Source organism: Trachypithecus francoisi, unplaced genomic scaffold (assembly GCF_009764315.1).
Source record: "Trachypithecus francoisi isolate TF-2019V2 unplaced genomic scaffold, Tfra_2.0 Lachesis_group17, whole genome shotgun sequence".
NCBI classification, from domain to species: domain Eukaryota; kingdom Metazoa; phylum Chordata; class Mammalia; order Primates; family Cercopithecidae; genus Trachypithecus; species Trachypithecus francoisi.
In genome coordinates this window covers 98627578-98653832 of record NW_022681462.1, presented here as the reverse complement: position 1 = coordinate 98653832, position 26255 = coordinate 98627578, and the positions used below count along the sequence as shown (strand labels likewise).

The 26255-nt window shown below is 43.9% G+C and overlaps 1 protein-coding gene across 5 annotated transcripts in view; it reads left to right on the top strand.

Moving 5' to 3' along the window:
- The first annotated feature begins 2467 nt into the window (after window positions 1–2467).
- GRHL1 (grainyhead like transcription factor 1) overlaps window positions 2468–26255 on the top strand; it is a 54260-nt gene continuing 30472 nt past the window's right edge. For 2 of the 5 annotated variants that reach the window (XM_033176576.1, XM_033176575.1), the window contains exons 1-8: window positions 3013–3671; window positions 6592–6778; window positions 10494–10564; window positions 12754–13144; window positions 14897–14973; window positions 16340–16496; window positions 16689–16800; window positions 17749–17843. In XM_033176576.1, the coding sequence (XP_033032467.1) occupies window positions 3028–3671; window positions 6592–6778; window positions 10494–10564; window positions 12754–13144; window positions 14897–14973; window positions 16340–16496; window positions 16689–16800; window positions 17749–17843 (1734 nt within the window). In that variant the 5' untranslated portion in view covers window positions 3013–3027. Of the gene's footprint in view, window positions 2552–3012; window positions 3672–6591; window positions 6779–10493; window positions 10565–12753; window positions 13145–14896; window positions 14974–16339; window positions 16497–16688; window positions 16801–17748; window positions 17844–26255 lie in introns of those variants that run through there. The other 3 variants (XM_033176578.1, XM_033176577.1, XM_033176579.1) reach the window with 2 other exon arrangements.

The following is a 26255-nucleotide window of genomic DNA, read 5'->3' as shown; positions in this document are numbered from 1 at the left end:
CCATTCAGTAGACGTTTGCTGGTTATTTTCTATGTATATACCAGGCATCAGGAACATAAAATGAAGGTGGTGCAATCCCTGCCCTCTCTGGAAAAGCTCACACTTGGTGGAGACAGACACAAACAGGAAAGACAAACATGGTGATGGGTAATGCAGAAGGCGCTGTGGATCCCACAGGACACCTTGCCCAGCCTAGAGAGTTGGGAAGGCCACCTGGAGGAAATGAGCCACTCTGAAAGTTAAGTGGAGTGGGCTAAGCATGGAGGAGAGGAGCAGGGAATGGGGGACAGTGCTTGGGAGTGAGCAGTAAGGGAAGTGTTGGACCACCAAGGGGAGGCTGAGCTCAGGAGTGTGGACTTTATGGTGAGTATAACTGAGTGACAAGAAATCTGTGTTTTATAAAGGTCACTCCAGCGGCAGTGTGGAGCCGGATCAGAGGAAAAAGAGGAAAGGCAGGTGGAAGGACACTGTTCCCAAGTTAGTAACTTTGGCACCACCCTGATGATTCGTACCCTATTTGGGACCACCTATGCTGTTATTGAGTAGTATTTTTCTTAAATTAGCTTGCTTAGAAAATATAATGATTTGGCAGGCGCGGTGGCTCATGCTTGTAATCCCAGCACTTTGAGAGGCCAAGGCGGGCAGATCGCCTGAGGTCAGGAGTTCAAGACCTGCCTGGCCAACATGGTGAAACCCCATCTCTACTAAAAATACAAAAATTAACCAGGCGTGGTGGTGGGCGCCTGTGATCCCAGCTACTTGGGAGGCCGAGGCAGGAGAACCCAGAAGGCGGAGGTTGCAGTGAGCTGAGATCACGGCAGTGCACTGCGGCCTGGGCAACAGAGGGAGATTCCGCCAGAGAGAGAGAAAGAGAAAGAGGAGAGAGAGAGAGAGAGAGAGAGAGAGAGAGGAGAGAGAGAGAGAGGAGAGAGAGAGAGAGAGAGAGAGAAGAGAGAGAGAGAAGAAGAAGAAGAAGAAGAGAAGAAGAAGAAGAAGAAGAAGAAGAAGAAGAAGAAAATAATAATAATTGATTTAAACAGGAAACTAGTGATAAGAGCAAACAACAGGCTGCGTGGATCCAGTGCTGGGATCGGGGTCAGAGGACAGAAACTGCAAAGGGCGGCCTCAAATGAGGCTGCCGATTCGGGTCCCTGAAGGCCTAGGACCAGGGCACAGAGGAGGGAGCTGCTGGCTGCAGGAGGGCCCTGTGACCTCATGCTGCTCCTCACTTCACCTCCTTCCCTTGGCTTCCGACCTTGGTGTCCCGGTCTTCTGTCTCCTCCACTGGCTATTCTTCCCAGCCTTTCCGTGTCGGAGGTTCCTGGATCCAGCATGGGTCCCATCCTCTTTCCTCCCTGCCTTCTCATGGTTTTAAATGGCCTCTAGATGTGGGCGGCGCCCAGATGTGAGCTTCAGCCCAGACTTCTCCCCTGCACTCCAGCCTGGTACTCAGGAGCCCACCTGATACATGGATTTGGATCTCCCATACATCTTGAGCTTAGCACGTCCAAAATGGACTCTTGTTCTCCCCCATATCTTCTATGCCCTAGGTCTTTCGTATCCCAGGGGATGGCAAATCATTCCTCCAGTTGCCCAGCTGGAAACCCTGTAGTCATCCTTGATTCCCTCCTCCTCTCACACCCCATATCCAATTTTCAGACAATCCTGTTGGTCCCACCTTCAAAGCATATCCAGAAGTCGGCCACTTCCCACCACCTCACTCTATCATGGCAGTGGCCTCCTACCTGGTCCCCACCACGCAGCAGCAAAGAACTATTTTAAAATGTGAGATCCTGTCACTTCCCCGCTCCAAGCCCCTCCAATGCGTCCCCACCTCGCCCAGAGAAAAGCCACAGTCCTTACGGAAGCCGGCAAGGCCCTGCTCAATCCGCTCCCCCGCGACCACTATCTCTGACCGCAGCTCCCGGCTCCCTGTGTCCCTCCAGCCACCCGGGTCCCCTCACGGGTCACTGAACACACCAGGGTCCCTGCCTCAGGCACAGTCCCACCTTCGTGGTCCCTCATCTCCTTCAAGCCTGGCTCCTCCCCGCCTCCCCAGGGCCTGCCTGCTTTACCTTTCAACCAGCCGCACCATTTACTTATTTTTGTATTGCCCGTTACCCCAACTAGGAAGGCGAGGAGTTGTGTCTGCTCTGTTGACTGCCCTGTCCCCAGCGTCTGGGGCCGCGCCTGCCTTAGTGTCAGGTCCGACGCTGGGCGTGTGGGGACTCAGTGGGCAGACCCTGGGAAAGACCGCAGCTCGGGAAGGACAAGTGGGGGCTGCCGCAGTGGAGTGGTACCCGGGGCCGGCCCGGGGCGCGCGACTGTACGGGCAGCGTGGGGCGGCCCCGCGGGGAAGTGGCGCCCGGGAGGCTACGGGGCAGCGACATCGCGGAGCCCCAGGGCCTGCCGCCGAGGGGACCGCGGGAGCCGCGAGGGCAAGAAATGCTAAAAGCGCGCGGCCGCGGTGGGCCAGGAGAAGGGACATTCCGGAGACGGCTCTCGGGGGAAGCCACGGGACCCGGGTGTGACAGCCTGCGAGAACCGAGAGGTGAGACGCGCAACCGGGGAGCTCAGGGACTGACTGGCAGAGGCGCCCCGGCCGGGCGAGCGCAGTGGCACCGCGGGGCGCTGGGGCCGGAACAGTGGGCAACGTGGGCACGGGGTGCGGAGGCCTGAGTGAGCGAAGAAGGAGGCGGCTCCACGGCCCGCGCTTGTCGCGGAGGGGATGGCCGGGGACGCCGGGGGCGGCGGCCGGGCGCGAGCGGGGGCGCTCTCGATGTGCGCGGAGGTCGGCGGGTGCGCGCCGCAGCCGCCGCGCTCCCTCTCCAGTCAGGGCAGGCGCGTAAGACCGCGAGCCGGGCGCGCAGTCCCGGGCGCAACCTCGCGGAACGCGCGGCCCTTGCCCCCAGCCCGCGCCGCTCGACCCCGTCAGCCCCGCCCCAGCGCCCCCTCCGTGGCCAATCAGGAGGCGCGGCCGGCCTCCCATCCCCGAGGCCCCACCCCCAGCCAGCGCATCGCTAGCCAATGAGCGGCCGAGCCCGGCGCCCAGTGCGCGCAGCCCGCGCGGAGCCGGCTCAGAGCGAGAAAAGCGAACCCAACCCGTCGGGGCCGCCGCTCCGGACCCGCAGCCACCGCCGCCTCCTCCCCCCGGATCGGGTGTACTGTCCCAACCCGAAAGTCCAGTTCTGCGGCCCGGCAGCGGCGAGCGGGCGCGATGACACAGGAGTACGACAAGTGAGTGAGGCGCGGGAGTCCGGCCGCCGCGGGGGGGCCGCGCTGAGGGGCCGCACCTGCAGCGAGCGAGCCGGGCGCAGACCCGAGGCCTCGCTGGCGGGCGGGCGCGGGCCGGGGGCCGCTGTCCACTCCACGCCGCCACGGCCTCTACCCCTTAGCCCTGCCCGGCTCTTTGTTCGGTCGGAGCCTCAGGAGGAGAGACCCCGTCCTCGGGGAAACTCGACACCGGAGGGGCCGCCCTCCTCCCCTCCTCCCCGGCCAGGTGGGGCCCACTCGGGCGCGCACCTTGGGCTCGGGGTCCCCGGCGCGGTCGGGTGCGGCGCGAGGTCCGGGCGCCGCCAACGCCCCCGGGCCTCCCGCCCCAGTCTCCTGCCCGGTCGGCCTCAGGACCCCGGTGGGGAGCTCGCCGCGTCGGGACAGGTGGACTTCTCCAGGTAATCTGTGGTCTCAGGCTCGTCACTCGGCGACCTGCTGGAACTTCCAAAACAGAAATGTAGGGGAAGGTTGAAGTGCCCCGATGTCCGGGCGTTTACTTTTCACTGGCTGGCGGTATGAGTGGGAAAACGGCTGTAGGAGTTATTTTGCCACTTGCATCATTGATGGTAATTACAGATTACCGTGTTTTTAGTGCTTGAGAGAATCAGGAGGATGAAACTTTGAAATCCGGGTGTTAAATGAGAAAGTACTGTACAAGCTAATATGCCTTTTAGAGTTTGTGATTTAAAAGCATATTTCGACAAATGTAAGGTGGTAATGTAATAAAGCATGGGGGATTAACTGGGCGAGGGATATTTCTGTATTTGCGGCTTTTCTGAAAATATAAAATTGTTCTAAAATGTTAAAAAACTTACTAAAGGAAAAAAAAAGGGAAATCGCACCAAGTCAGTCAATATATTTCAGATCAGTAAGTTTAAGGCAGATAGGTTCCCCTGCCAGTTTCTTCGTTATTTGTGAAGGATCGGTTTTTGTCAGTGTGTTCTTTTTCTGGATGAGATAGATTTTTTTTTTTTTTTTTTTTTTTTTGAGACGGAGTCTCGCTCTTCCACCCAGGCTGGAGTGCAGTGGCCGGATCTCAGCTCACTGCAAGCTCCGCCTCCCGGGTTCACGCCATTCTCCTGCCTCAGCCTCCCGAGTAGCTGGGACTACAGGCGCCCGCCTCGTCGCTCGGCTAGTTTTTTGTATTTTTTTTTTTTTTAAGTAGAGACAGGGTTTCACCGTATTAGCCAGGATGGTCTCGATCTCCTGACCTTGTGATCCGCCCGTCTCGGCCTCCCAAAGTGCTGGGATTACAGGCTTGAGCCACCGCGCCCGGCCGAGATAGATATTTTGTATGCAGTATCTTAAATGGATTACTCTTGTGTTGTAGAACATGCAGTTAAATTATTGCCTGAAACATATTTCAGAAGTCTGAGAGATCGCTGACGCAGGGTTTAAGGCTCACCTGAAAGTGATGATGAGCCTTCAGCGACTGAAGCCTCCTTCCTGACTGTCATGAGGAAGTAGACAAAGGCAACTGGTTTTGTGTTTATTTCTTGACGTATAGTTTAGATAAGGCAAAATTTCCAAAGCTAACATTTTGGCCTTAGGCAGGCTTTGGAAATATGAAACAGCTTCAGGGTGATTCCAAACATAAAGCCATTTCTCTATTTTCTATTGCTTGTACAAATTTGGGATGTGGGTGGGAGAAGAAGGAAGTTGAAAACTAGCATTAAGGGAATTGAACAGCCAAGTGCTGTCATAGTCTTCTGGAGGTAGCTATTACGCTATTAATTATAGCTTAGCAATACACCAGTAAATCAGTCCATGGCACCACCCGTTCAGTAGCTGTTGTACTCTGGTACTGATGGCTCAGGGAATGCCACTTTGTATATTTCTTTATTTTCTTAAAAGTTGAGATTTGTGTAAGCAATCTCCATTTTTAGACAAATGATCTGCTCGCTTTGAACAGCCTTTTATGTTTGTTTTGTGTTAAAATAGTATACCACCTCAAGACTTCCTTACCAAATGTAAGATTTATGCCATGAGTGAGTAAAAATATTGGCTTTCAAATAACACTTCATTTTGACTGAGGATACATTGTTGGATTTTTTTCCCCCTTTTTTGAAGATGTTCTCCTTTTTCTAAATCTATCTGTTTTTAAAGGCCCTGGGTGATTCCCAAACCCTAACCTTTGTTGATTACTTGAAAAGATAATCAGTCTTTCTACATTCACTTTTAAAATAGGTAGGTCACCTTTAGGCCATTTACATATTTCATTTGTGTGTTGCAATGAGAGCCAGTCCTTCAATTCGCTTGTTAGAATAGTAATAATTCAGAGGAGTTCCGAACATTTAAAATGTATTTGTCTCCTTGAAAATAAACTGCTTTGTTTTGCTAGAGTCAGTGTTCCATTTTTTCTCTTTATTGACTTATTAAATAGTACCAACTGAACAGTTGTTGAGACTGTTTACATTTCAGGTTTTTGGAATTAGCAATGTTTGCTTTAATCTTTTAAATTAAATCTTCTATAAGGTTTCACTAAGATCGCCATTGATTTTTTTGGATTTTTCCCACCAAACTACAGTGTTAAAATGAAACAGTTCTTGTGCAGTGTGGAAAACTAGTAAAGACTTTTTAAAAGCCAGACTTTCCCACCTATTTTTTTTTTAAATCTTTTTGTTCAGTGGTTTCATTTATTGTTGGAGATTCTTAAGTGTTTATCTCTAAGATAAACAGTTAACTCCCATGCCAGAAAATTATGCCTCTTTATTGATTTACAGTCCCCTTTGGCCACATTCCATGCTCAATCTGCTGGTAATCAGTAGAATATTCTGGCTTTCTCATATACCCCCAAGGATTGCGTGAAGTATCCCTTTTTCCTTCTGCTGCTTCTCCCCTCCCGTGTTCAGGTAGGAATTTTTAAGGCATGGCAACCACAGTGGAGAGAGGGAATAACTTAGCAGTGTAATGAACGGCACATGCTCTTCTCAAGAGGGGACAGTCCTGATTGTTGTTGGAAGAGAACAGATATTCTCTTTTCCTTACTGTGTCCTCCTGTTTGTTTATGGAAAGTATTTGAATAGCGTGGCATTTTCTCAGGGATGGTTTTGTTTTGCCTTTTTGCCAAATTGTGTATCCTGAGTTCCATGTGTAAGTGAACTGCCAGTTCTCTGGCTGCCTGGACACTTTATGTCTTACTGTGGGACCCATTGGTCTGCACTTAATGTGGTTTGTCTTCTGGTCTTGTCTTAATTTGACTTCCTAGGGTCATTGATGAAACTGTTTTATAGGAATGTCAAGGAATTGGTAGCTTATGATGCCTTGCAGTAGAAAAGTATGTGTTTTTTTGTTTTTGTTTTTTTAATTTCTCTGAAGCAAACGGCCAGTGTTGGTTCTTCAGAATGAAGCACTTTATCCACAGCGGCGGTCCTACACTAGTGAGGATGAGGCCTGGAAATCCTTCCTGGAAAACCCTCTCACTGCAGCGACCAAAGCGATGATGAGCATCAATGGAGACGAAGACAGCGCTGCTGCGCTGGGCCTGCTCTATGACTACTACAAGGTGGGTTTGCCTGCCTTTAAAACCCTTAACAGCAGTCTCCAATACACTTGATTCAGCAGCATATAAAACAGTCATTTGCTGGTAGAATGCCATGCAAGTTGCTTCTGTACTGACTATAAATAGTTTAATGAGTACTTTGACTTACTGTGGTTCAAAGCTAAAAATCTGTGATTGTAGAATCAAAGGGTTGTTTTTAAAACATGCAAAGCAGTCAGCTGCTGTGGCTGTATCCAGAAGGTGAAACCACCATAAAAGAGGATGCTAGATGTGCCTTCTTGGGTTTGAGCATCTCACTGAAGGTGGTTCTCAGTGCCATGGAAAGTGGGCAGGGCTCATTTACCTTTCACCTTTATTCCTGTGTAGTCAGGATGATTTCCTTTCCCGAAATGATACTACAGAGCCTTTGAAACCATATTCTCTAGTCTAGGACTGTCTAGTTCCAAGATCAGGATATGTTTTGTTGCTTGTTTCTAGAGATTTGGAGTAGTCTTATAATCTATACTCTGCATGGAATTTTACATGGTTTTCATTATCTGGAAATGACACTACTGATCTGTGTCATCATCATCATTGTCCTGATAACACTAGCTGTCACTGTTATGCTAGACATGTTACCAGCCTGTGTGCGACTTCTCACTCAGAGGTCATAGCTAGGATGTGTGCATCTGGGGCCCCAGTCTGGTTCATGGCCAAGGCCACTGTCTTTCTAATGCAGGGTGCATACCGCTTTTCTTCTGGGTTCACCTCTCCATTCTTCCTTCTGACCAGGAACACACATTTGGGGGTGGCTACGTCTTTAGGGTGCTACTTAAAACAGCAGACTATGTTGAAGCACAGCTTTGCCATGGGGCCTTTGTCTCATTGTCACTCTGTGTGACTAACTTGTGTAATCATTGTGTTGTCATCAGTACCTGTATGAAAACAGGATCTGTTTGGGATTACCAGAAGCTTCTGAATGACAAGCATCTTCTCATGAATGTAGTGTATATTTTTTAGTTTATTTTTGCTATATTTTTGTTTTTAAAACTTTCAAACCTACATAAAACTTAACAGGATAATTAATTCCCGAATACCTTTACCCAGAATCGCCAGTTGCTGGCCATTGGCTACATTCTGGCACTGTATTCTTTCCTTAATATAAGAAATACAGAGGTGAAAAAAGCCTAGGAGATAGTTTTATTATTAAAATTAGGGTGATTAGCCTGAGCAACATGACAAGACCCTGTCTCTACCCAAAAATAAATAAATACATACATACATACATACATACAGAAATTCGCTGGTTAATACACGCATACCTGTAGTCTCAGCTACTTAGGAGGCTGAGGTGGGAGCATCACTTAAGCCTGGGAGTTGGAGGCTACAGTGAGCTGAGATCATGCCATATCCCTACACTCCAGCCTGGGTGACAGAGACAGACCCTATCTCAAAAAAATATATATATAGGGTAATTATTTCCTAGTATGAGGCCATGTGTCTAACTAAGTTGGGGCTGGGGATTGAGGTAAGCTCTTTTTTCTTTGAATATGAACAGAAACTTGTGTAATCACTAATGATGCTAGAAGAAACCCTTACCAGGGAAACATAGCCATGAAGAGTTCCTTTGAAGTGGAAATTATTATATATCTGTTCTTATAGCTTGTTTTATTGACTTATTATAAATTAAGTTCCTAAAACATTTATTATGAAGTTACACATTTTTAACTGAAACTTTTGAGAATGGGAGAAACTTGTTGGTACAAGTTTTGTGCCAGAAAGACCAGTGTAATAACACTAGGCATACTATTCCTCTGTCTCATAAGCAAATAAATCCTCACGTCTGTCTGTGAAGGTTGACAATTTTAGTGGTATTTATTTGTCAGACTTCTTGTGATAAGTGTAAATTTATTTTCTCTTCTTCTTCTTTTTAATTTTTCATTTAGTATTATTATTATTTTTAGCAGCAGAGTCTCACTCTTACCCAGGCTGGAGTGTAGTGGTGCAGTCATAGCTCGCTGCAACCTCAACCTCCTGGGGTTGAGTGATTCTCCTGCCTCAGCTTCTTGAGTAACTAGGACTACAGGTCATGCCTGGCTAATTTTAAAATTTTTTGTAGAGACGGAGTCTCACTATGTTGCCCAGGCTGGTCTCAAATTCCTGGCCTCAGGTAATCTTCCTGCCTTAGCCTCCCAAAGTATTAGGATTACAGATGTGAGCCACTGTGCCTGGCCTATTTTCTTTTGTAAATAAACTGAATTGTTTGTTTCAGGTCTTTGGTTGTAAGCATCAGTCATTATTACATAGTAATTTTGATAAAGCTTGAAAAGCATATTGTTAATAGATGAAGCAGTGGTTTTTTTGTTTGTTTTTGTTTTTTTGTTTTTTAATTTTTATTTTATTTTTTATATAGAGTCTCGCTCTGTCGCCCAGGCTGGAGTACAGTGGCACAATCTCAACTCACTGCAACCTCTGCCTCCTGGGTTCAAGCGATTCTCTTACCTCAGCCTCCTGCCTACAGGAGGCTGTAGCTGGGACTAGAGGCGTGCGCCACCATGCCCGGCTAATTTTTTGTATTTTTAGTAGAGACAGGGTTTCACGGTGTTGGCCAGGATGGTCTTGATCTCTTGACCTCGTCATCCACCCGCCTCGGCCTCCCAAAGTGCTGGGATTACATGTGTGAGCCACCGCGCCCGGCCAGCAGTGTTTTGTCTTTAATGGTGAAAACAAGGATGCAGGAATAGAATTCTCACGCTGAAAGCCATTTTTAAGCACCTTAGCCATTTTGGAGCGTGCAATGGTGTAAAATCTCAGTTGAGTTATTTCTACAGGACACTCACTAACGTTTGCCTACTTTTCACTTCCCTTGCAAAGAAAAGAACCAAAAAAGGAATAGAACACTGAGTTAGACTTGTCCTTTGGGTGATGGACGTATGAATCCCAGCATATCTAAAGACAGTGATCACATGAAGCCCTCATTTGGATCTTAGAAGAAATGAACGGTTAACATGGCTGTTCCTTCTGCTTTTGCATTTCATCTGAATGGAGAGTAGTAGGAAAGAGCCCTGAGAAAGTTGGAAGAGCTCTGTTGTGTTTTCATTAACTTCTTCTCTAATGTTGTGTAGATAAACCAGTAAAACCAGGGCAGAGGTATTTCTTTTTTTCTTTTTTTTTTTTTGAGTCAGGAAGGGTCTTGCTCTGTCGCCCAGGCCGGAGTGCAGTGGCGCAGTCTCTGCTCTCTGTAACCTCTGCCCCCGGGCTGAAGGGATCTCCTCACCACAGTCTCTCTTGTGTAGCTGAGACTATAGGCACATGCCACTACGCCTGGCTGCTTTTTACTTTTTTTTTGTAGAAACGAGTTTCACTATATTACCCAGGCTGGTCTCAAACTCCTGGGCTCAAACAGTCCTCCCACCTTGGCCTCCCAAAGTGGCTGGGATTACAGACATGAGCCACCAGCTTCGGCCAGTGGAAGTATTTCTTTTAAGAGATGAGACCCAAACTCCATGACAGAATAAATGTATCATGCCCTGAGTTTATTTGGCAACTCAATAACAGTTACTTTTCATTGAGGGCAGATACTGTCTTTTTCTTTGTGTGTCCCCATAGCCTGGTGTTTGTTAGGCAACCAGTAGATAAATGAATGATTGAATTTACTGAAAAATAAAAGGCTATATCTTTGGGTAAACTGTACTTCACTGGATAAGAGCTAAATTCTTTTCATGTGTGCTAATATCAGGTTCCAAGAGAGAGAAGGTCATCAACAGCAAAGCCAGAGGTGGAGCACCCCGAACCAGATCACAGCAAAAGGTAACATTCAGTGCATAACAGTGTAAAGAGTGCAGGGGGAAATGCCACGTTTCTGTAACAGCAAAATGGGAGTTTGTTTGAATGCACAACCACTAGTGGAAGAGATAGGTAAGCTGGACGCTTATTATCTAAATTCAGATTTCATCACTGATTTGCCTCTGTTGCTCTGAAAAGTTCCTTTTTTCTTTGGGCACAGTAGTTGCCTTTTCTAGAATGAAAGCACTAACTTTCTCCTCCTCCAAAGGGTTAGTTTTAGTAATAACTTAAGTATTTGCTTATTTGTTTTTGAAGTTTTCTTTAGAAGATGTGGCAGTGGTCCATTAAAAAAATTAAGTACCAATTGACTCTTAACAGCTGCCTAAGTAAAATTGAATAAAGCAAGTTAAATTGTATTCAAATTCCTGTTGAAATTATTTGTGAAATATTTTAGATTAAAACTTTCAGAAAATTTAATTAATGCTTGTCTTTATAGCCATGAAAAACTTTAAAAAGACACCTTTTAAATTGCCCTGTGTTTTATTATCAATCAAGGAATAAAACATATTTAAAGGAAGAATGATCATCACCCAGTATCCCATTATCCTGATGATTGCTTTATTCATTGTTTTGGTGTGCATGCAAATTTTATGTGGCTGTGGTTTTGTTCACAGATAGGATTTGGTGGTATACTTTCTTCTACTTAGTTTGTTTCATAAACATTTTCTCTGTGTTTTAATCTTCATAATTATCCTTTGGAAGAGGACTTGTGGCTTTTTTACTTTTCATTATGGGCATTTTCAAACATAATAAAAATAGAGAAATAGTACAAGCCCACATGTATCCATGACCAGCTTCAACAGTTATCAACACAATTCCTCGTTAGATGTATTCTTCTGTCTTCTTCAACTTTGAGATTAATTCATGTTTTTATTTTATTTATTTTTGCTGGAACGTTCTGAAGCAAACTCTAAATATCCTTATAATTGCCGCTACACCTAGTTTTCACTATTTTGAAGCCTTAAGGAACAACTTTCTAGATTTTTTTCTGTTTTAGGATAAATTCCTGGGAGTGAATTTATGGTTCAGGGTTCAAACAGTTTTATTGATCTTGAAATGTACAGAATTCCCAATTTGCCTGTTTCTTAAAGCTTCAGGCTATATGATTTCTGGGGGCTTTGAAAACTCATTCATTTTACCCACTGGAAATCATCTTGTATTGCTCAAATTATTTATCAAACCAAAATTGAATTTTATAAAAAGCAGATGTGTCTACTGATATAATATAACAATAGGTTTTCTTGGGTGCAAGAGAAATCCAGGCCGGGTGCGGTGGCTCATGCCTGTAATCCCAGCACTTTGGGAGGCTGAGGCAGGTGGATCACCTTAGGTCAGGAGTTCAAGACCAGCCTGGCCAACATGGTGAAACCTAGTCTCTACTAAAAATACAAAAATGAGCCGAATGTGGTGGCATGTGCCTGTAATCCCAGCTACTTGCGAGGCTGAGGCAGGAGAATCGCTTGAACCCGGGAGGTGGAGGTTGTAGTGAGCCAAAATCATGCCATTGCACACCAGCCTGGGCCACAAGGGCAAGACTCCGTCTCAAAAAAAAAAAGAAAAAAAAGAAGGAGAAAGCCAAATATCATAGGTGGTTGGAAAAGTGGTGACCAAGTAATAATGGCTCATACTTCTTGAAGACTGTGTGTCAGGCATTATTATACACATTTTAGTGTATCATCTCATCTCAACCTGATGAGAATGCATGCCATTATTGTCCCCATTTTACAGGTGAGGATTCAGTTACTAAAAGATGAAGTAGCTTGCTCAGGTGACACAGAACTTGAACCCAGGCAGTTTGACCCTGGCGTCTATGCTGTAACCCCAGTTGATCAGATCACATAGCTTCAGGTTTCTAGTAAAACATAGTAATTTTTTTTTTAGGATTATGGAAAGTAAAGCTTGTTAGAGGAGAGCTCTGAGTACTTAGTATTTCAAATGAAATTTTACTTAATATGTTTCGATTTTATTTGAACGATAACCAGAAAGCCTTTTCCCCTTTACCTAGTAATGGGTAGTTTCGATGTTTTCTGTTTATTCCCTGTCAAGTGTATTGTTATTGCACAGGACCGAACAGCCCAGTGCCATTAGGAAAATAAAAATTGTCAAAGAACTACATTAACATCGAGTTTGAAAGCAGTTTTCTTTTCTTAAAGAAACAGCATACCAATCGTGACAGAGCAGCCCCTCATTTCTGCTGGAGAAAACAGAGTGCAAGTACTGAAAAATGTGCCGTTTAACATTGTCCTTCCCCATGGCAACCAGCTGGGCATTGATAAGAGAGGCCATCTGACAGCTCCAGATACGACAGTCACTGTCTCCATAGCAACGATGCCTACCCACTCCATCAAGACAGAAACCCAGCCGCATGGCTTTGCTGTGGGAATCCCCCCAGCAGTGTATCATCCTGAGCCCACTGAGCGGGTGGTGGTTTTCGATCGGAATCTCAGTACTGACCAGTTCAGCTCTGGTGCTCAAGCCCCAAATGCTCAAAGGCGAACTCCAGACTCGACCTTCTCAGAGACCTTCAAGGAAGGCGTTCAGGAGGTACAGGAAGCAAACATCTTCCTAAGATGCCTGTGTGTTTGTATAAGTATTGGGTTCCACCTTTTCCTTGTTATGTAAGCGTGAAACTCGGCCTGAAATGAATGGATTAGGAATAAAAGATTTTTTTTTTTTTTTTTTTTTTAAGAGAAAAGGCCCATGGGTATAATTTGGAAGCTAAACCTATAAAACCAGAAGTTGTTATCAAGGGTGCATGGCTAATCTTACCAGCAGCTGAGTTAACAATTATGATTTCAGCTAAGTGATTTGCTGGAGAAAGAGAAAGAGAACCCCATACATAATCTTCTGTTGACCACAGGTAGATTCTCATAGTCTGTTTTTAGCACTTCTCCCAGCGCCAAACAAGCTCCCTGGAACTGGTCTTTATATAAAATGAGTTATGTCTTTGCTTGATCTTTCTTGGTTGGCAATATAGTCAGGGAGAGCACAAATGCATTGTGTGAAGTTTACAAATTAATTCCAAATAGTTCTGGGGGTTCTAGGGTGATGAATACCTCACTCAGCTAAAAGTTAGGGACAGGAGGTGTTAGAAACCATACTTAATGACTCGGTGAGGTAAAGAGCATCCATCTCTGCATGTGGAGTTAGGGGCAGAATGTTAGCCTTTCCCGAGAAAATGCACCACATCTCTTCAGCTGTGGTGTGAACTTGATGCTGTGTCTTAACTTGATATAATGATAGGGTGACTCTTTAAAGTCATGACATTTTGGTTGCAGATCCTAGTGTTTGAACAGAGTTGGGATGTGTGTGAAAGACAGAAAAGGGGGTCGTGAGTCAGAAGCACTTAGTGGGGATACCTACACAGCTTGTTGTCATTTACTTGAGTGGCATATAAAAGTGGATATTTTCTCTGTTTTAATTTTTTTAATATTTGTAGTTTCAACATTTTTATTCAAAAATATGGAAAGGGTAGTGGGTTGCTGTAAGCCACATACTTTTTTTTTTTTTTTTTTTTTTTTTGAGACGGAGTCTTGCTCTGTCGCCCGGGCTGGAGTGCAGTGGCCGGATCTCAGCTCACTGCAAGCTCCGCCTCCCGAGCTTCTCCGCCATTCTCCTGCCTCAGCCTCCCGAGTAGCTGGGACTACAGGCGCCCGCCACCTCGCCCGGCTAGTTTTTTGTATTTTTTAGTAGAGACGGGGTTTCACCGTGTTCGCCAGGATGGTCTCGATCTCCTGACCTCGTGATTCGCCCGTCTCGGCCTCCCACAGTGCTGGGATTACAGGCTTGAGCCACCGCGCCCGGCCGCCACATACTTTTATGCAGTGCCAGAGCTTGGTCTTTAGTGACCATGATAACCAGTTAAATAGTTGTGGCTTCATATACACCATGGAATATTATGCAGCCATAAAAAAGGATGAGTTTGCGTCCTTTGTAGGGACATGGATGCAGCTGGAAACCATCATTCTTAGCAAACTATCACAAGAACAGAAAACCAAACACCGCATGTTCTCACTTATAAGTGGGAACTGAACAATGAGATCACTTGGACTCAGGAAGGGGAACATCACACATCGGGGCCTATCATGGGGAGGGGGGAGGGGGGAGGGATTGCACTGAGAGTTATACCTGATATAAATGACGAATTGATGGGTGCTGACGAGTTGATGGGTGCAGCACACCAACATGGCACAAGTATACATATGTAACAAACCTGCACGTTATGCACATGTACCCTAGAACTTAAAGTATAATAAAAAAAAAAAATAGTTGTGGCTTATCACATTGATATTTCAGGTTTTCTTCCCCTCGGATCTCAGTCTGCGGATGCCTGGCATGAATTCAGAGGACTATGTTTTTGACAGTGTTTCTGGGTAATAGATGTCTTTTAATTTGATTTTTAATTTGCAGCTTTTATAACTTACTCCTTTCACATTAACTTGATAAATCAAAGGTGGCTTTAGCAGGCTTTCCCCTTATCTTACTACTTTTACTGTGGTACAGTCTTGGGTAGAGGACATCTGCTTCAGTGCTTTTAATTTTGAACTCTTTAAACTATGTTTCAAGTTTCCTTAATTCTTGGTGTTGGTGCTTTTTCTTTCTTTTGGTTTCTTTATGTGATGGTAGTAGAATGGAATCTAATAGGAGAGATGACGGGATTAAATTCGGTCTCTGAGGTCCTTTCTGTTGCCAAAAATATATAATTAGGTGAGAATTTAGGAGGAATATCAAGTGATAAAAAAGTGATAAAAGCTTTTTTTTTTTTTATCAGCCTCACTAACGATAAGATAAATGAAGTCAACTTTTTTCTGAGCTGACAACTTTCTTTTGACCTCACAAAATCGTATCTCACTCTGGCAATATGAATATTTTTCATGTTAATTGGGAACTCATATTTTGTTTTATGTGTTTTTTACATGTGTTATATTTTATGGTTTTAAAAGTGTCTAAGATTTTATGGGAACTAAGACTTCCCTTATAGATCTGCCTGAAGATGCAGGAGTCCCAAACGGAAATGACTTTAGGGTTTGGGATAGGGGTCAGCTAACTTTTTCTATGAAGAGTCAGAGAGTAAATATTTCAGGCTTTGTGGGCCATACAACCTCTGTGTGTTTTTGCAACTACCCTGGTCTGCTGCTGTGCAAAAGCAGCCATAGGTAATATGTAAACAAATGATGTGGCTATGTGCTAATAAAACTTTAGTTACAAAAATAGGTGTAATCTGCTGAGCCGTGGCCTGGGAAGGTTCTTAAATAACTTTAGGGGCACATATGAGTGGTAGTGTTAGGTAATAGGTAATGTTGAGAATTGGGGAGTGCCTGCTATTAAAGACATTTAAATTACAAGTAGAAACAACAAAAAAGTGCTGTATAGGCCGAAAGGAATTTAGTCAGAGGAACACCAGCCACCTGTCTGAAACCTCTGCTGGAGAAATACCAGATTGGCAGCATGTCTTGTGAGAAGTTCCTTCCAAAGTCCTTTCCACCTATTAGTATCTTTAATATCTCGAGCCCTCAAACTCAGGATGTCCGATTGCTAACATCCATCACATCATAGAATTTTTAATCGGCAATAATTTGTACTTCCACATCTGAGAGACTTGAGAATTTTCAGCTGCTGAGTACTTTTGTTTCAGATTTTCTTTATCATGAAAAGATAGCAAACGCTATTTATAATATGATGTATAGCAAACTTCCACGAGAGTAGATGTAGAGACCTGAGACTTTTTTTGTCCTTTAGGAACAACTTTGAATATACCCTAGAAGCTTCGAAATCACTTCGACAGAAGCCGGGAGATAGTACCATGACATACCTGAACAAAGGCCAGTTCTATCCTATCACCTTAAAGGAGGTGAGCAGCAATGAAGGAATCCATCATCCCATCAGCAAAGTTCGAGTAAGTTCTGATCTTAGTCCTGTTCTCTAGGAAAGCTAGTCAGAGTCGAACATTTCTAGGTCTGAAGCAGCTCTGAATGACTGCCTGAAATTGCAGCTTTAAGCCTTCACTGTAAAATATAATATTAAATACATTTTCAAAAACATACTCACCCTTCAATGTCTTTATGTTGTAATGCATTCTCTTTCACAGAGTGTGATCATGGTGGTTTTTGCTGAAGACAAAAGCAGAGAAGATCAGTTAAGGCATTGGAAGTACTGGCACTCCCGGCAGCACACTGCTAAACAAAGATGCATTGACATAGGTAAGCAGCTCAAGAGCCCGCTCTTATTCCCAGAGGTACAGCCATCCAGTTTCTAAATCCAGTTATTTTTGGCAGTGATCAGCTTCCTGCCGAAAGCATTTGAATTTTTATGCCAGCTACTGATCTGTTCCAAACGCTGTCCTCGGCCTCCTGGAAGCAGTGCGCTCACCATTCCTCCCATGCAGTAATGGGACATGTGCCCATGTGGTGGCTTTCCACAGGACACTAGGGCCAGAATCCATGTAGCTGGCTAACCTGAGAATGTCCCCACTTTTCAGTCTGCAATTGCTTTAAGGGGTAATATCTTCTTTAATAGATTCTGATTATTATTTGGACATGATGGAGATAGAGAAAAAAAACAAGTAAAAGAAAATAAGTAAAAAAAGATACTGCTGCCGTGCAGTTGCCTAACAGTCTTCCCTAGTCATGTGCTAAACTGTGTAACTAACCTATCTGTGAGCTGTAGTGGCAAACCTGTGCAAATTCGTATTTATTGAAGTAGCGTTACACAGACCTCTATCCTTGCTATGTATGTTATTTTCATGTAAAACCATTGTCTGTATCACAGATGGCTGTTAATATTAGTGTTGCTTTTTTCCTTTATCTTTTGTAATGCTCTTGTTGCCTTTTCAGGAGAATGAGAACTCAGTTCTAATCTTGGTTCTACAGAGTAGTTTTGTGACCTTGGGACTGTTATTTAAATTTTTTAGACCTAAATTTCCTAATTGTGACATAATGAGATTGAATTAAATATGTCTAAGCTTGCCTCTATTACAAAAACTCTGTGATTCTTTTTCTTCATATTTTTGAACTTCTTCTAACCAAACAAAATGTTAAGTTGTCCATAGGTGATAATGTTAAAAAATGGATCTTATTTTGAACTGCTGGGATCCCATGTTAAAACTAAAACTCATGAGTTTTCATTTTCTCTTCCCCTACTTCCTATAGCTGACTATAAAGAAAGCTTCAACACTATCAGTAACATCGAGGAGATTGCGTATAACGCCATTTCCTTCACGTGGGACATCAACGATGAAGCAAAGGTGGGTGGTGAGGTCTGGGCGCCTTATGTCCAGCCGTTTGAGAATGGGAGGAGTTTAATGATTTGACAACTGATTTTTTTTTTTCCCACAGTTTTATGTGTTTTCATTCTCAGGTGTTATGAAACTATCCTCTCCCCTTTCTATTCTCCCCTCGTCGAAAACAGATCATTTTTGTTGCCATCCTTTGCGTGGAGTCCAGTGTGCATGAAACACCGCGATTAAGTTGCAGTCTGCCACTCCTGCCTGTTCAGCCTTGAGTCTGACTCCCCATTCGCTTTGCCTCATTTCCTCATTTGCACGGTGGAGGTGCTTTCTGCCTCCTCCCTCTATTCAAGGAAGTGTAAGGAGTCATGAAACAAAGCCCATCAAACTGTTGGAGTGTCTTTGAGAAAGGCTCTTAAGTATAAGTGATGATTAATAGTATTCTGTTTCATATCATCACCCTGTAAATATGTTTCCGTGTTAAGATTCTTTTGTCTTGTGCTTTTCCCATTGAAGAATTGCCTCCAATTCAGATGGAGTAACTCTAATTGGCTAGAGTTACTCCATCTGGGTGACTCTAATGAGACTTTTTGTGCCCTTTAAGACAAATTCATCATATTCTTAAGTCCTTTCTGCCTTTCCTCTGCCTTCTTCCCTGTGAGTGTGACCCTTCTCTTCACTCCATTATTAAGAGTTCCTGTATTTCTTTCTTTCTTTCTTTGGATTGCTTTAAAAACTGGGAACTCAAGAAACTGAATAGAGGCCAGAAGTGGTGCTTCACACCTGTAATCCCAGCACTTTGGGAGGCTGCGGCGGGTGGATCACTTGAGGCCAAGAGTTTGGTGAAACTGGCCAACATGGTGAAACCCTATCTCTTCTAAAACTACAAAAAGTTGCCAGGCGTGGTGGCACACGCCTCTAATCCCAGCTACTCTGGAGATTGAGGCAGGAGAATCTTGAACCCGGGAGGCGGGGGTTACAGTGAGCTGAGATAACGCCACTGCTCTCCAACCTAGGCAACAGAGTGAGACCCTGTCCCAAAAAAAAAGAAAGAGAAAAAAAAAACTCAATAGAAACATAGATCATTTTTCAGACAGTTGTTAACAGAAGGCTGATCTTTAGTTTTCGTTACAATATTAGGTATAGCATTCTCTCAGAGACCTGGTAGAAAGAAGTTATGTTCATCTTCTTGTCCTTTTTAAGTCTCTGTTTTTTACTTTTTCTTTTATGTATTCAATAAGAATTTTAGTAACTTTAAGAATAAGATACTGTATTAGGCGCTATTAGGGTTTCATTTTATCCTGCCCAAGAATGCTTTTGAAAATCATGTGACTGGGTCTTGAGAGTCACGTTAAGCTTGTATTATAATTGCCCTTCTTTCTTATCATCGTCATCATGTCCAAGACAAACATGTGCCTTTCAGACTGCAGACTCTAGTCAGTTGGGCCCACCAGGCAATAAGGAAGCTTAGGTAATTGTAGCTTTAGATGGGTTTTCCTGCCAACCACCTCAGTCACATACAATTGTCAGGTGGCTGCATAGTCCAGAATTTGTTGCTTGACTAAGCAATAAATAGATAAACTTTCCATTTTATATAATTGTTGTTACGGTTGTTTTGAAATTAAGTATCATAATAGGACTGAGTCCACTGGCTACTAAGAACAGCCTATAAAAAGTGTTGGCCTTGTGCCCCAGGATGCTTTTATTCTTAAAGCAAACTGGAGTGTTACTTGCTATTTGCCATTGGGGCCTCACTGAGAAATTGTGGAGGAGGTGATAAAGAGCCCATGAGTCCTGAGTTCCCTTTTCCAACTTATCCATGACCTTGGGTTAGTCCCTCAGCTCACTAGCTCAGTCCTTTCCCCTTGATCCCCCAGGAGACTCACAAGGTTAGAGCGGCCAACTCTTCTTTATTGGGTGTTGTCAGGATTAATAAGTGCTTGTCAGAGGCTTGGAGATCTTGGCCGAAAAGCCCAGTGCATGGGCAGGGTGTTTTGTTTGTTTGATGTGTCACTCTTTGGGATGGGAGTAATGAAAGCCAAGATGACGGGTAGGGATAGTGGCTTGTTTTATTCTGAAGGCCTGCAGCGTATTTGTATTAGAAATGTTGTTGGGGGAGCGGCTTAAGTAGCCTTAATAGCATTGCTAATTGATGTAGGTAAACTCAGTTTCATTTCCCCTTTCAGACCCCCAGCACTGACACGATTTTAAGCCTTTGCCTGCCGCCAGAAGGGTGTTGTGCCATTTCTTAATGAGGCTACCGTCTTTTGAAGCTAATACCGGGCAGCAACTTCAAGCGCGTGTTCTAATTAAGTATCGAGGTTTTTTGCTTTCCCTGGCCGACTTGGTGTTTTCTGTTTTTATTCTTAAAGTAATTAATGCCTCAGGGCAGCAAGAGTGAACAAGTATACATGCAGAATCCTGTATAGTTGGGTTTTTGTTGTTGTTGTTTTTACTATTTTCTGAAAATATCTACTTTTCTTGTTCTCATTTAGGATACATTTGTTGATTTTTTTAATTTTAAGATTTATACTTGGCACATAATAATTGTACGTATTTATGTGGTATTTGTTAATGTGACTTCCAGTTCTTTCTTCCTCACAAACATAAGGGTTTATTGGAGCTATGTGGCATTTCCTCCCCTCCCCTTTTAGTGATCTCCAACGTACTCTTTTGGCCATGCCAGGATGAGTAAAACTGAAAATCTGGCCCAGTGTCAACATCTGAATCTTACCTGTAGCTTCTGCTTCTCCATTTGGAAATGATGATAGTTTGAGGATGTTTTGGGTTGAATCGTGAATGCTTTGGTTTACATTCCACTTTGGGAAAAACACTGACGAAGCTAGGACCCATCTACACTGGCCCTGTGTGCACTCTGTCATCACCATAAACACATGCCTACCATTGTCATGGAAACTTTTGGAAGTTTTGGAACTTGTGAAAATTTGTTCCTTTTCCAAGTGGTGGAAGAGAAGGAAGTTGCTTTTTGAGAAGCAGAAATGTCTCAGAAACAGGCCCTTAGTGGGATCTGTCTGTCACGTAGGTGTATCTCATTCCTTTCATGGTCCTCCCACAAAATTAGATTTGTTTGGGCAGTTAAGAGTCAGAGGTCTCTGGACAGGTTAAAGGCCATCAGGCATTCACATTTCATTGTGAAATAATCCGTTTTCTTCCTGATGCACCGCTGAGATTAGCTGCTCGAGGTAATTGTTGCAGGGAGAAAAAGCAATTGCCTTTGAAGCATTAAAAGCTGGAGCTCTGGTAAGATGCTGAAGTTTGGGGCTTGTAGGACAAGGTGAGGGCACTGGTCTCCTGCAGAAGAGAGGCCTATGAGCTGAGGGGAGGGCGCGTACAGCGAGGTGGGAGGAAGATACACACAAACTCAGCTGGATCAACGTTTTCTCTGGAGCCAGCGGCGCACCTTTGCAGGAATTCAGAACTGATCGCAGCACTTATCCCAGAGCCTGCCATGGACAAGGCGTGGGCTGGATCTAGGCTCCTGCCACTAGTTCCGCCAGCCAGGTAGATAGTGGCATAAGTTTGTGGGGACAGCCTGAGATCTTATATATGACATCGTGTTTTCTTAGGAAAAATGTTTTTATGCCACTTTAAAAATGAACTTTGGGAATGCAGTTTATAAATTGGGGCTGTTTGTTCTGCAACAATTTCAGTATTTTCTAAACCAAGCGAGTTTAGAATAGGCTGAACTGAATGGGCTGTGCATCTTGGCCTAGAGTGTAATTTCTTGCCTGAGTTGTAAATCTTAAGAGTCTACAACAGCATTGAGATTTGCTGAATGATAAGAAGCAAGGGCCTCTCGAAGCCTGAAGATCTAAAATAAACAGAGGAAAAAGAAGTTAGGGAAAGAGCATTAACTTCTTTGAGTGCCTGTTATATGCTAGGTGCTGTGCTATGCTGCCTCACCTATGTTCATAGTTAGTGGGTCATGGCTGCCTGCCCAGCACCCATAAAAAGCACTCAGTACTCCATGCAATTACGTGCTTGGTGCTTGGTCATCCAAATGAGGTCTTCTGAGGAAGCTAAACTCTAGACCTTGAAATGAATAGAAAACGTTATTGACAGGGAAGATTACTTAAAAATGTAGGTATTATTATTAATAGAACAACTTTATGGACTCACTAATATAAATGAGAGCACCTTTGCTCGTAAGAAATAATTTATGTTGGATTATATTATAATGTTTACGTTGAATGAGTAACAGTTAAGCACGGAAGATAAATTATAAACTAAAAAGCTGCTGTATTGGAATCCAGTGAAAACTGGGCCAGCCAGCTCTGAGGGAGACCTGTGAGCCAGCAGGCACTAAAGAAGGGGATGTCTGGGGCTGGTGTGGGGACACCTTTGGTAGAGTCAGCTACCCAGTATGGCAGATGGGAAAACAGCTGCGGTCAAAGGAAATTGCAGGATTTCTTTGATCATCTGTGCATAGGTATGATCTTCATGAATAGTAAGCACACTGTTAAAGGATATAATGAATCCTGGGAGTACAAAATAAGAGGTTTTTCCAGTGGTAACAGCTAAATCCTTACACTGTAAAATGAATTATGTTGTAGTTTTCATTCACACATTTAATTTTAAAAATAGTAACAGCAAGAACTTTCTGCCAGACGTGCGCCAAGCTCCCGCTGGAGTAAGTGACATCAGAGAAGTAGATAGATGTAGAGTCTGACTTGGTTTTACTGTGTTGTGCGTTCCATGGTAAGATACCCTGAAGATTTGGGCATTTCTCCTGAAGTGCTGTGTTTGGAACCTGGTTGCTTTGGAAAGTCTTTATCAAACCTTTGGAAGGAAGCTCTTTGTCCCAGTTTGTGAGCGGGTTGCTCGCAGACAGATGGAACTGCGTCTTTTTCTTGATGGCGTGATCTTATCTCTGGGTGTGCCAGAGCCAATTTCAACATACTTTTGTCTCTTCCCAGTTCAGTCCCTGTCCATTTTTTCCCTTCAATGTGGTGTCTCAGTCTGTGGAGAAGGAGAAGGGGCAGTCAGAGATAGGACAAAATCAGAGAGCCTTGTTTCCTGGGGGAAGAGAACCCTGTCAAATCAGAGGACGCTGTGCTTTTACTTTTAATTATGATCTATCAGCTCTAAGAAGGAACTCTGAGGCCTTTGGAAGGGTTGTCCTTCAGAGTCAAATGGTTTATGTCATGGAAAGACTCATGTTACAAAGGAAAGAGGATTAAAGTAGAATTTGGAGCCCAGCTAAGTACCAAGAAGCTTTTCTGTGAGGGAGTCTGTGTTTGGATGGGAAATCAGTATCTCTCTGTTTTGTCTCCTTGTCTCGGCAAAAGCCGATAGAGTTCTTGGTGAGGGATTATTGAGGCTTGTAGAGTCCATTCTGTAAAAGAGGGGTGTAACCATCCTAGTAACCTGAACAAAAGTCTTTCTGCTTGTGGGATGCAGGTTTATGAGTTTAATAAGTTTGTTGTTTTGTCTAAGCATAATATTTGGAATTCATTGTGAGAGTAATTTTTAGTTTGTTTGGACTGAACATATTGCTTGCATTTAGAAGGATTCCATTCTAGTGAAGCACCCATCAAGTGTGCCATTAAAATAAGGTGTTGCCACGTTTGGTTCCATTAGGCAGGGACAGGTTTGGTTTGTTTCACAACTTTAAATTTCCAGTGTGATGGGAGGAAGGAGGGGGGAGAGAAGTGAGTCAAACATCCTACTTGCAATTGCAATTAAATGAAGACAGGAGATTTAAAACTAAAGGTATACTCCCTGGCCTAAATAGAAAAAGATGTCAGGAAGCACTGTTACTTTTAAAGTGAAGGAGAAGAGGCTTTTAGTGTCTAGGCATATCACGAAGCTAACTAGACTGAGCTGGATTATTCATGCATTTCTATCCTTAAACCCCAAGGAAAACCCAAGGTATAGCCGTGGAGGCTTCTGAATTGAGATTTATTAGATCCCAGGGGTTTTCTCTTATGCAGTTTAACAATACATATCTATTAAAATAAAAAACGAAATGTTTTGTACCAGAGTCGAGATAGTCACATTCCTGTATTGGGAACGAATAGTCTTTAGAGTTGTAGCTTGATCAGTATTGGAAATAACAAGAAAACTTCCTGGATTGGAAATTTGTAGAGAATGCCTTTAATTAGCTGATCTAGAATAAAGTCTTTATTTAGCAATTGGACATTTTTCTTTGACGAAGCTGCTGTTTTCGGGGTGATTGTGAGGATGATTTCTCCTAGAAACTTCTCATTTTTTTTAAAGCTAAGTCTGTTGGACTTTGGCTTGAAGACACGTTCCATGCAGATGTAAGATAAAGTACATCGAACCACGGTAGAGCTTGGAATCCACAGGTAACGAAGCGTACATTTGTCATCGCACAGGCCGGGGGGTAAGGGCCAAGCAGAAGCTGTCTCTGGCCAGGGAGGGACTTGGCAGCTGAAGAAAGCTGTAGTTTGGTAGTGAAACTTGCGTCTTGTGAAACGGATTTCAAGCACCCATGTCTGTGTAGCCTGCGTCTGGGCTGCCACTGGAATTCTTTTTTCTTTTTTTTTTTTTGGTCAAATTGTCCCCCTTCCTCCACCCTGCCACTGTCAAGAAACAATTGACTCCTCTATAAAACTTTCTTTTTTGATAGCTTGTCACCTTAACCCTCCTTCTCCTAGGTCCTTCCTGGAAATTCTATCTGTGGTAGCTTTCTCAAGCTGTCTTTTCAACCAGTTTTGCTACTTGGAAACTAAAGCAGAGAGCTTGACTGTGACCTGACATCATTAGTAGTAACTGAACTTACCCAGCACAGCAATTTCAAGGCAGCATGGGGCCTTGGAGTTCAGATTTCTTTTATGTGGAGCTCTTCTGCACACAAGACCCTCAGTCCTTTAGTAAATACAGGGCACGCCCTACATTAACTTAGGGATTTTGTTTTTAGCTTTCCCTTGTAAATGAAAGAGAACTTCTGATTGGAAGGCAGCCTGCCCACCAGCTCTTCCTTTCTGGCCCATGGGCTTGCCTGCCCTGTTCCGTGCCTGGTGAGGATGGAATGTGGCCTGTGTGCCTTGTGTCACACCTGCATCCAGTTCTGCATATTTCAGAACAAACATTGTACTTACTTGGGACAACAGGTGCCAAATCACTGTATATGCCAAGTGTCCTTAGGTTCACCAGGTCCTGCTTACAGGACCGTGACACAGGGGAGAAGAGTGTGCAGGTACCGCCAGAGTGTTTTTTTTTTTTTTTTTTCTGTCTCTCTCTTTATCTCTGTGACTTTTTCCCTGGCTCCCTGCACTCCACAGAAACCAAGCCCACATGTGGGCGGTGTGGGAAGGTGGTGCTGAGGCAACAGCCAGGCTGCTGACTCGTTCTTGTTTTTCTTCAGGGAAACGCCCCACATAGATGTGGGAAGATTTCGAGTTAGTGCCTCTTTATTCCCACATCCCTGTCCTCCCTGCCCGCCTCCTGCCAATTCTTTTTCTTTTTCCTTGATGGTGATTGGACAGTCTGAGAAATAACACAAATGCTGGCTGCCACTGGAAGTCTTTTATTTCTTGGGGGTAGCATTCTGCCCTGGGATAGGCTGGTCTCCTCCCACCATCAGAGTAGGCATGCTGGGGTTCTCTGAGTGGGACTGGGTTCTGCTTCTGAGTCTGTGACTCAGTCCCCAATATCTTCTTGGGCCTCATGAATTAATGGAGCCCACACAGATGGAGGACTAGCAGGGGACCACAAGTCCCAGACAGAAGGAAGGTCATCAGTGTTTGTTTATTTATTTTGGGTTGGGGAAGGAATGCTATGATGATTATGTGTCTGCCATATCATACTTAGTAAAATGTGCCTGAATAATCTGACTTTGATTTGTTAAACTATTTCCCACTCTACTGGCTTCAGCTGAATTTTATAACTGTATATAAATGTCTTAGAAAATGGTGATTTCATTCTCTTTTAGTGCTGTTGGATTTGGGGTTAGAATAAACTACATTATGGACCTCACATTTTAATTTTGTTGTTAGGTTTCTATGAACTGTCTTAGAGCAATCTTTTTCACTGATTTAGAGAATTAAAGTAGAAATTTCCCTAGGGTTTCTACATTCAATTTAGTAGACAGATTACTTTCTGAAATGATATTATGTCGGCATTTGACTAAATTGAATGTAAATACTAGGATGGGTTAAAATGATAAAGACTCCCAGAGGCAACTGGGCCTGTGTCCATGACCGCTGCTGCTGTCTCATGGAGCCACGTCACCAGCTAGACTCATGACTTATGTGAAGTCAAATAGGAAGTTTGGAACAGCCTAGCTCTGTGGTTTGAAATGCAGAGACCTTTAATTTCATGCCTTGTGACCAAAAAGCAACCTGCTCAGAACCATTCAGGGTTCGCCCTTTTCTCTACGTTCGTCTACTTCACCAATTTTTCCACAAAGTACTTCTCTGGCTTTCTATTTGTCACTGTCGCAGT